We start from the raw sequence: 11,312 nt of genomic DNA, 5'->3' as shown, positions 1-11,312 counted from the left end.
ATCTGAGCAGAACAGGCAACTGTGATGTGATATTGGCACAGGAAATGGCCTATAAATGTTAAATTTCTTTTCCGCTACTTTGGGGACTGAGTTAAATGGTAGTTCCAATGTCAAATGAAAATGTGCAAGGATTTGAAAATGCTTGTTGATCCTTACTTCTATTTTTATATTCTATAAACCTCAAATAATTTAAATTTATACATTATATTTATAAATGATTTGACCTACTATAAATGGATGGATTTCATCCCTAAATTGTTTAATAAAATGTTACCACATTAAAAATAAATAAGAGACACAGGGGTGTATGGTATAATAACATTGCTCATAATTGTTGCATTTTAGGAAAGCATTGGCCCCTTTTTTGGGGGGAAAAAAAGCATTACCCTACCAAAAAAATCAAACATCTATTCAACAATATTCAAACCGACAAAACCAATATACTATCACCACAACTTGTAGCATACATATTGGAACATTAATTGCAAACTCGTGGGTCTAAAATTCATTTTTTTTCTGATTACTCCACTGTACAACGTACGTTCCCAAAATTTACCCAAACTAAATGATGCAAAACAACCACAGTAAAAACTAAATAAACATTCTGATACATGTCAGGTCAAAATCCCCACAAGACCCCACGTCACGTAAAATCGAAATCAACCCTTTGCCACGTCGGCTTTACTTCCATTCGAACAAGACACTCTAAGCACACGTGTACGGCTATTGATCCGTTTGAGTTCCCCCACGATCTCCCTGGCATCCGGTCTATCATCCTTATCAGACGCGACGCACCGGAACGCCAGTTCCGCCACCGCTTCAACACCGTCCATGGCTTCCCCAGCAAGGACCAAATCAGGGTCCACCACCTGATGCAACAATCCCATCTGGATCTTCGAAACAACCAAATCAGCCAATGTCATTTCCCTTTTTTCCCTCCTTTGATCCACCGCTTTTAACCCGGAAATCAACTCCAATAAAACGACGCCGAAGCTGTAAACGTCGCTTTTTTCCGTTAACCGGAATGACCGGTGATAATCCGGATCCAAATACCCGGGCGTTCCCTGAGGCCCAGTCCAAACGAAATCCGACTTTAAGGACGAGTTTTCAGGGAAAGCCAAAAGCCTGGAAAGCCCAAAATCCCCTACTTTAATCCTCATATCTTTTTCAACGAAAATATTTGATGACGTTATATCTCGATGAACAATCGGCGGCACAACGGAGAAATGCAAATACTCGATAGCTAAAGCCGTTTGCAAAGCGATATCGACCCTCACTTGCCACGAAAGCGAGGTTTTCGGACGACCGTGAAGGTGGTGAGCGAGGGTTCCATTGGGGACATAATCGTAAACCAAAAGTAACCCTCTGGGGTCGCTGCAATACCCGTGAAGTTTAACGAGATTTGGGTGGTTAATTGAAGAAAGGATTAAGATTTCGTTACAGAAAAATTTGGTTGATAAAGCTTTGCCCGACTGGTTGTTTTTGTGGAGGTATTTAACGGCTACGATTCGATTGTCGTGAAGATGGCCTAAATAAACGGACCCGAAGCCGCCATCGCCGATTTTGCGTTTTGGGTCGAAATTGTTGGTGGAAGATTCTAGCTCTTCGTAGGTGAAAACGGGAGGGAGGAGACTAGCGGAACGGTGACGGTGGAGGAATAAAGTTGTTGGGTCTTCTTCTATGGATTGGGATTTGAGTTTTTTGGATCGAAAAATAGCAATGGTTACTGACATAACAAGGAAAATGCATGTTAATGTGAAGACAGAGGATAAGATTGCGATTCTGTGAGGGTGATCTACCTTAATCCAAGGTGGGGAAATGGTGGTTTTGGATTGGAAACAAAGGAATTGTTTATTGGGGTCTGAGGAGTTGAAGCCGCAAAAACCGTTCTTCGATTTACAGTCTTTGCAGCTTGAGAAGTAGGAGTCTTGAGCTTCGTCCCATTCCACTTGAAAACCCATTTTGAAGAAGAAATTTTCGAGGTAACCCAAGACGTCAGCTTGGCAGCCTTGTTCTGGAAGAAAGCGGGTGGATCCGCAGCCATGGAGGAGTTTGACTGGGTTTTTGATGAGCCTACATTCCCAAGGGCATTGGCTACATTTGGGGAGATTTGGAGGGGAACAAGAATGGAGGACGGATAGTCTAGAGCAAGAACCATCTGAGATTCGAAATGGGGTACCTGAGAGATCGATGAAGTGATTGGAAATGGAAAGGAAATGAAAAGAAGAACAATTGGAACGGGGTTTTGCTAGGGGTAGGAGAGAGAGAGTGAGGGAAGTGGAGTTGGGTTCGTACTTGAGTAAAGAAAAAGAGAGGTTGTTGATGGAGATGGTAGAGTAAGGAGTGGAGCATTTGATGTGGAAAGAGGGGTGGCCGCACCCTACAGATAGAGAGAAAGGAAAAGGAGGTGTTGAAGTGAAGGGTGGGCATGGAGATCTAGAGAAGGTTTCTGGATGGGAGGAACATGATTGATTAGTTAAAGTAGCTATAGTGAGCAGCTGGTGGAGAAAGATGAAGAAAAAGGTGGCTAAGAGAGTGGAGATTGATGGTGGTGGAGGCATGAAGGAAGATAGAAGACTTTGCAAGTGATAGAGGTCATCAAAGGGTCGATCTGAATCTGATTTTGTTGAGTGCTTTTGAGGGTTCTATCTGCCTAGGTTCTTAGAGACTTAGAGTTGGGAGTCTGGGTAGGAGAAGAAGTTGTCACGTGAACTGAAGGTGGAGTGAAGACAAACAAATGAGGAAACTCATTAGGAATGGGCGCTGGCTGGCCCAATGCAACACTACAAGGCCGAGGGTCAGGGCCCTATTTTCCTTGCTTTCTTTCCCTCTTCCTTTTTAACTTTATCAAAGCGGTTTGCTTTTCGAATTTATTTATCACTCTTTCAAACACTTTGAATTGGGGAGGAATGTAATGGTAATTTTGAAATTGTCATTTACGCGAAAGTCATTTAAACAAAGCGTAAAACTTTGAAGGATCTTGAGAAACCCCCCATTTGGACATTTCATGTCCTAGTAGTGTGAAGACTGAAGTTTTACGCCGTTCACGGGACACTCTTTTTTATTTTATTTAATTTTTTTAATAAGCAAAGAAAAGCTTTCATTTTCTGAGAAGCTAATAGAAAAATTACTGTTGTACTAACAACTTTTAGTACTGAATATTTGTTTGGTTTACATGTATAGGTACAGGCGTAAGCCGAAGCATTAAACAAATACACGAACTAGAGCACCACGCCCCCTAATTGTAGCTGAGGTTTTACTGTTGCATCGGCAAATGCGCATGGCCCCATTCCCCACTGCTGCCCAGAATCACAACTCATCTTATTGCTGCCGCTTGGAGGTAGCTAAATAGCTAATGCCTAATGGGGACGTAGGCGTGATTTGAGTCCATCACTTTTAGTTGACTCAATTTGTATCGAAGAAAATTTAAATTATTTCAGATAATTTTGAATTGGAATAATTTTGTATTTAAATTATTTTGAATTTGCATTATCTTATGCTTACCTAATTTCAGATACAGGTCATTCATGCTTTTACATTTAGATATTTGAATTCAGATAGTTCAAATTTAGATATCTCTGATTTTAAGTTATTAACTTTTAATGTTAAATTAAATTGGAACTTGAATAATGTTAGATTTTATCATTTGTAATCTTTTACTCAAAATTTTATCAATGATAATTAAATTATTTAACGTTATATTTCCATTAACTCATAAAATTTTTCAATTTTGACTTTTGGTATTGTAAAATTTTCATTTATGATGTATAGTTATAAAAAATTAAAAAACAAATTTGTATTTATAATGTATAATTTTAAAAATTAAATTCAGTTATAGTAATAAAAAATTTTGTTTGAAATATTTTTACCTATAACGACAAGGATAATTGTGTAATTAGGAAGATAATTTTCAAAATTTTATAAAAATATAAAAAATAAAAAATTTAAAGAATGATTGAAAGTTATTAAATATTAGTGGATTGCTAATTTCTCATATAGAAAAATTATTTAATACATTGGTAGTAAAATTTTTTAACATCAGAAGCGAAGTTAAAATGATAACACATGTTACTTCAAGTTCAGATTTTAATTTCAATCGAAAACCTTTTAATCCAAAAGAACAAGTCCTAAACAAATTTAGCCTTCCCAAACTTTTTTTTTTAATTTTATGATTTTTTAAAAAAATGAATAAAATAAATTAATAAACTAGATAAATTAAAAAAAAAACATTTATTTGGGTTTAAGACCCAAATCTAAAACCGAGTGCAATTAGACAAGCCCAAAGTTTTAATTAATGGATAAAGAAAACTTTGGGATTTGAAAATCGAAAAAATTTCAAACCCTAAACAAAATGGGTTGTCTATAGCTATCTAAATTTATGCATTTTTGGTGTAATATGAATTGTGCAAAAATATAGATATTTATCACATCCAAATTCGACACGAAAGAAAAAAATCTAGAAATTCTTACTTAAAATAAAGATTCGCAATTTGCAACTAAAATTCGAAAGTTCGCAAGTGAAAATTCAAACACTCGCAATTTGAAATTCAAGTATTCTTAACTTGAAGTTTAGAAGTTCGTAATTGAATTCAAATATTCTCAATTTGAATTTAAATACTTACAAAACATTCAAGGTTCTCCCAAAAGCTTAAAGATTCAAAAATAAATTCAAATTTTTGTAAGAAAATCAAAGGTTCGTAAGAATTTAAAGATTTGTAAGATTTCAAAGATTTGCAATTGAATTCAAAGATTCACAAAAGTTCAAGATTCAAAAAAAATTTAAGATTTGCAAAAAATTCGAAGATACGCATTTGAAAAATTTTAGAGATTTACATATAAAATTCAAAAATTCACATTCAAAAAATTTAGAAATTCTCATCAAAGATTGATATTTAAAAAGATTTTTTTAATAGTTTTAAAATCTCATCTTAATAAAACCCCATCGACAAAAGCTTAGCAACTTTGTAAAATATAAAAGACATTTCTCATCAGAGGTTCAATAACTTTTGAAAAATATAAAAAACTTATTTCATCAGAGGCTCAAGAACTTTAAAATATTTAAAAAGCTACTCTCATCAGAGGTTCAACAATTTTAAAAAAATTTAAAAGCTCGTCTTATCAAAGGGTCAACAACTTTAAAAGTTTTAAAAAGTTTCTTTCAACAGAAGCTCAATAACTTAGAATAATATAAAAAGCTCCTCTCATCAAAAGATTAACAACTTTAAAAAATTTAAAAAACTCCTCTCATCATAGATTTAATAACTTCGAAAAATATAAAAGGCTCCTTTCATCAAATGCTCAACAACTTTAAAATATATAAAAAGCTCATCTCATCAGAGACTCAACAACTTTAAAGTATAAAAGGGATTTTTATCTAAAAAAGATTAAGGATTCATTCAAATATTCAAATCGAAGATTTAAGATTCTCATCAAAAGATTCTTCAAATTTGCTAAGTCTTTAAGATTCGCATCAAGGATTCAAAAACTTATATTTAAAAATCTAAAAGATTCAAATATAAGATTCAAAGATTCTCACTTGAAATCTTAAAACTTCGTATAAAAAATTCTTATCTTATAATGAAAAAACTCTTTTAAGCAGAGGTTATGAAACTTTAAAAATGAAAGATCTCCTTAACCAAGGTTTACCAACTCTTCTTGAAATAATTTTTTCATTTAAAGGTTTCAAACTTTATATTCATCATATTTTCCTCATATAAGGATCAAAATGTTATCAAACTCTTATTTTTGCAAAAATATTTCCTCAATCGAGGATCATTACCATACTCGTTCTTTCAAAAAAAATTTTTATCGGGAATCAAATCATATTCTCCAAAAATATCCTTTACCAAGGATAAAAATCAAGGAAAACATTTCACACTCTCATTAATCATCATTTCAAGATCTAAGATCATAACTTTTTATGAAACAAATTTCATGAATGCAATGTCATGAATGAAACTCTAATCATGGCAAAAAGGTTTTTAAGATCCTTTCAATGCCTTCATTCTTCAACTTTCGATCCTTTACTTTTTTTCATCTCTTAGGCAATCATAACTGTGTATGATCTCTTTTTACTCTCATCATTCATAATTTTCCTTTTTAACTTTTTCGTACAATAATTTCATAATTAACTCATAAATTCCATCAACTGATCCATTATCATTTTCATCATTTGGTCAAAACTTACAAACTCCGTTAATCGATCCATCATTGTTTTCATCACTTGGTCACCATATCAGTAAAATATTTTCTCAAGCTCTTTCACCTGTCTCATTTCATTCTCTTCTTACCCTTGTCATCTTTGGATTTATTTTCAAAGGAATGCAAGAATTTTTTATAAACATTATCATTCATTTATTTATCATCATTTCAACTCAAGGTAAATGTAATGCAGTCATACATTTTCTTAATTCATTCTAGGATGCAAATTTGGTAAAGAACAAGAAAATGAGAAGAAATGGGTATTCATTATTGAAAGGAATAAAAGAAATCTAGTCAAGAACAAATGAATAAAAGAAAATTACTGTTACTGTTTGAATGAGATATTAACATTTAAATAATGAATATTTAGACAATTTTGAATTCTAATTCATAATTCTTTTTAAAAAAACTCAATCTATTGAATTCCTAAACCATTAAGTTTATCAAACCTTGCCTCAATTCAATAGAATTATTAGATGACATTGATTTTTTCAACTCAAATATTTTCTAACCAAATCAACCTTTTAGGTTTTTTATTTGGTTCTTCCTTTTCTTTTCTTTTTTTTTCATGTTTCACATCTTTCTCATTTTTCTTCCTTTCATTTCTTTTTCTCATTTTTTCATTATTGATATCCTTATCTAATTTCAAACGAATCCCAAAATGCTGGAACAAATCATGGTCTCATTGTCTTATGACAAGCATTCCTTAGTTCAATATCCAACTCTTCAATTCAAATATTCATATTTGATCAAAATGAACTTTTAAGACACGTAACATAGGCTAAGGTAAAGGGTTATGAAAAAAAAAGGATAAAATAATCTCAAAACATATGTTTGAAAGGGTTATAAACCAAAAGGCCATTTTATCATTTGAAGCACCTTGGCATTTTACCCTATTCTTTATCATTTTTTCACATTTCCTTTTCCTTTTCATTTTTCTTTTCCATCTTTTTATTTTTCACATCATTTCTTCATTTTTTTCTCTTCAAGAAGAATTTCTTCACAAAAAGATCTTTTTACTTTAAACTTCATATCATTTGTGACATTCACCTTTCTTTTAATAAAAGAATTTTTTCAATCTTCATCTTTAAAATCTTTTGTGATCTTTTTTTTTTTTTTGCAAGCCATCTTTTTCAAAATTTACCCTATAATGTGAAAGGTGATCCTTGGTTAAGGATTTTAGAAAAAAAATCATAATAGGCTCAAAATGGATAATAAATAGACAAATTTCATTTTCACGAAAGGTAAAAAAATATGGTCATTTCTCATTTCAAATATGAATACTTTCTTTAAAGTTCATTTATTAAACATAAACTTGTCTTACGGATAAATCATCATAAAAAACCACATGCTTATAAGACATCTTTATTTTACTTTTCAATAAATAGAAACTTTATAGTAATTTGAACTCCTTTTAGTCAAATAATCTTCAGAGACCACGTTTATCAATATAAATAAGTTTTCAAAATTGAGTCCCTTACTATTATCATTATTGTCTGAACATTCATTATTTGAAATCTAAAAATGAGTATAGAAAAAGACATGAAAAGATAAAAGTATATAATGGTGATTCACATGAAAGAGGAAATGTTATAAAAATGCATCATATTTGCCACTTTTATTAAAAGATAAAAAATAAAATGAAATCTTAATACATAAAAGAAATCTTAGCATTACTTCTAAAAAAAATCTTAAAATGACAAGTAGCTTTAAATAGCTCCAACTTTTCTTATCATTCTCAAAATTATGCTCCTGTATGGTTAGGCAAAGGGGTTTTACCAATGTTTGACCCATCTAACTTATCAAAACTCATCAAGCTTGCTTTAATCAAACTTTAGACTTTATACTTGAAAGTTAGACAACTTTTTATTGAATGCCCCACATTCCCATTATGATAATCACAAATGGCATTAGCATCATACCAATTAGAATAGGATGGCTTTAACAGTTCTAGCTAAACAAGCGCTACTAGGTGGTTTTTAACAAGTTTATATGACATAGGGATAGGATCAATATGAGCTTTTTCTTGATTATTTCGAGGTCTCCTTGAACCACTTGCTTATTTGTTTAGTCTTGCAATTAGTGTAGTCCCAGGGTTATGCACATGTGTAGGTGATTGAAAAACTGGTTGAAAAACTGATATTGGCATTGGATAATAATAGACTGTAGCTACACGGGCTTGATGCATTAGGTGATGGTAATATGAGACGAACTATCGAATTCTTAACCCTTATAGATCACAGTGTGAGCTTTATTTTCCTTTTTGGATAGGTGATTAGGCAAAACTGGAGTTTCTTCAGCAGCCTTTCCTTTATTCATTCTATTGAGCATCTTCATAATCTTTTCTAACTTTCTTTTGATTTCTATTTGGGCCTTCTTAACCTTTCAATTTGGCTAGCCTATTCCTGCTCCATAAGCTATGCTTAAGTGCGATTGTTATAATGGTGATGAGTATGCTGCTTGAAATTCTTTGATGACTAAGGTACTTCAAACCTATTTACCATAATTAGGATGATATGTTACTAGATGCCATAATCATTCTAATTTGTTAAAAAAAAAATTTTACATGCATGAATGAATAGATGAATGCATGTATTAGATGTGATACATAACAATTCAATGATGCATGAACGAATAAATAAATGTATGCACATAATAACTTAATGATCCATGGATTGACAAATGACCGTATGAATGGATGCATAAATTAATGTTTACCTCATAATGATGTATGAATGAACAAATGACTACCTAGATTAACATGACTATTTTATGATGTATGAATGGATAAATGCATGCATTAGATACTAGATACATAAAAATTCAATAATGCATGGATGTATAAATGTATAAATGTATAAATATGTTAATATTTGCCATATAATAATGCATGAAAGACTAAATAAACCAAACTCTTTCAACTTCATCACAAAATTCATACAAATGAAACTACAAAAGTTCCTTCATGTGTCTTAATCTTGGGTTATATACTAATAATGAATGGATATGGCTCTAACCTAAAGTTGGCTTTTTAGGTTATTTTATATGTAGGGTTAGAATATTTTGATAATCTAAAGGTTCCTAATTTTTTTCTTATATCACTGTCCATTTCAGACTAATAAAGCACCACAATACTCACCCATAATAAGCTTCAAATGAAAACAGTTCAATTTGAGTGAGTTTTATCGCTAGCGCACACAGAGATTATCACCTTACAATAATGTATGCACTTACTCTTTCCTAAAAAGGACAAAGCTCGAATAGAGAACTTATATATGAAATGCATGTACATTGTGTGTCAAGTAACATAAAAATATTTTAACAAACTTTCTTGTTCAAACAAATAGATAAAAAATAAAGAGCAAACAAATTAATAAACATGAAGAAATAACAAACATAAATAAATTAAAACCACTTAAATAAGGCTTAAAACAATTTAAGACTAAGAATTGGCTTGACTTTCTAAATCTCTAATAGAGTCACCAATCTGTCATAACATGTATGTCTTAGAACTAACCCATTAGACATAACATGAAGTCACTACCAAACTAGCTATGATTGGTCACCTAAGTGAATATACCATTCTAAGGTTATTCTAAGCTTGATTAAGGATCCTTAAAAGAATATGTTATGGTCTTCTAAATAGAACTAGGTTAAAAAGTTCAGTTACATGTAGGGAAGGTTATAGAACCCCTATAATGCCCATTCTAAAATGGTAACAATTAATCTTAAGTTATCTTATCTAAGCTTTTATTAAAATGGTCTCTTTCTCCTAATTAATTTCACTGTTTATTATTTTTGTTAATTTTAATATTTAAATATTGATGATATTTTTAGGTTTTATCCAATACTTTGGTCGACCTCTTAAAAATATTTCTCACCTTAAGAGTATTCAAGTAACACACTTTTTTCCTTAAAGAAGCTCCATCATCAGATTTTTTAAATATTTTATGGAAAAAATAGATAATAAAATACATAATTCAATTCATAAAATACAATAATCAAAATAAAAAATTTAATTAATGTAATCACAATTTAATTAATCAAGAAAGAAAATCACAATTTGTTTCAATTTTATTTTTCTCAAATTAGAAATAAATAAAAATTCTTATTTTGAAACCAATTTCTAAATCCTTCAATGCCTTGATCAAATTTAGAAAAAGTTCTCTCATTTAAAAATTTTAAAGAGAATTAGACGCCTGTAACTTTCTTAGAATTTCATCATTTGATGAATTTTCATTTATTTTCAAAAATTAAAAATCATTTTTTACTTACTTTCAAATAATCTATAAATATATTCCTAATCTAGAAATTCTAACATGTGACATATAAATAAACAAATAAATAAATATATACGCAAGTGAAAAAAAAAAAGAAAAGAAAAAAAATAACAAGCAATTACCAAAACTTGGGTTAAAACCCAAAGCTTTTGAATCAAACAAATGGACCCCTAATTTTTGGCTTCTTCACTCTTTTAGAAGCCTCTAGCATTTTTCCCTTTTTTATGCTTCCAATTGGCAGCCCTCTTTATTTATCCAAAATCCAACAGCTTGCTACTTACTACTCCACCTCTTATTATTAATTATACCTTAAACCCTCTTTGAATTCTACAAAAAATTTCAACTCAATACCAAAAAGAGATTTTGAGAACTCAATAAAAACAAAACAAAACAAAAAAATACTGCCAGAAACGATCTTGATTTTTTTTTTTTTTTGCTTTGTTTCTATTAGTGTTATCAAATTGTGTATGATGGTTGTGCATTTTGCTAACTTGCTGTGTGTTATAGCTTTTTGGTTTTGATTGATGTTTCAAAAATTGCTTCTGTTAGGTTCTTCAACTCTGAATTATTTCCCCTATTTTTTTTGTCTTTCAATTCCTCTAGGTTCTTAGGTATGGGTTTATGATATGAGACTGTATGAGGGTAATTGTTGTTTATTCTGGGTATGGATAATTGCTTGCTGGTGCTTTTTCCTAGTGGAATTGTGGCCAAATTATGAGTTGTTAGTGGACAAGGGTAGTCTGGGGTCTAAGTAGAGTATCACTAATAAGATTTAGGCAAAGGTGACTTCAGTTGTTACTCCTCTATTCGTCCCCCTTCCTCCCTTTTTAT

General features: G+C 31.2%; 1 protein-coding gene across 1 annotated transcript; it reads right to left on the bottom strand.

Moving 5' to 3' along the window:
- Positions 1 to 390: 390 nt before the first annotated feature.
- On the bottom strand, positions 391 to 3,513 carry LOC111317396 (LEAF RUST 10 DISEASE-RESISTANCE LOCUS RECEPTOR-LIKE PROTEIN KINASE-like 1.5). Its single transcript, XM_022919820.2, has one exon. It carries the CDS (start codon positions 2,559 to 2,561, stop codon positions 660 to 662), a length of 1,902 nt encoding a protein of 633 aa, XP_022775555.1. The 5' UTR covers positions 2,562 to 3,513; the 3' UTR covers positions 391 to 659.
- Between the last annotated feature and the right edge of the window lie 7,799 nt (positions 3,514 to 11,312).

This window comes from Durio zibethinus, chromosome 2, assembly GCF_047325235.1.
Source record: "Durio zibethinus cultivar Kanyao isolate XHJ-2024 chromosome 2, ASM4732523v1, whole genome shotgun sequence".
Taxonomy (NCBI): Eukaryota; Viridiplantae; Streptophyta; class Magnoliopsida; order Malvales; family Malvaceae; genus Durio; species Durio zibethinus.
This window is presented reverse-complemented; position numbering and strand designations above follow the sequence as displayed.

What these genes read in the sequence shown, in the direction of transcription:
- LOC111317396 (XM_022919820.2), bottom strand. Translation starts at nt 2,561, where the DNA reads ATGCCTCCACCACCATCAATCTCCACTCTCTTAGCCACCTTTTTCTTC.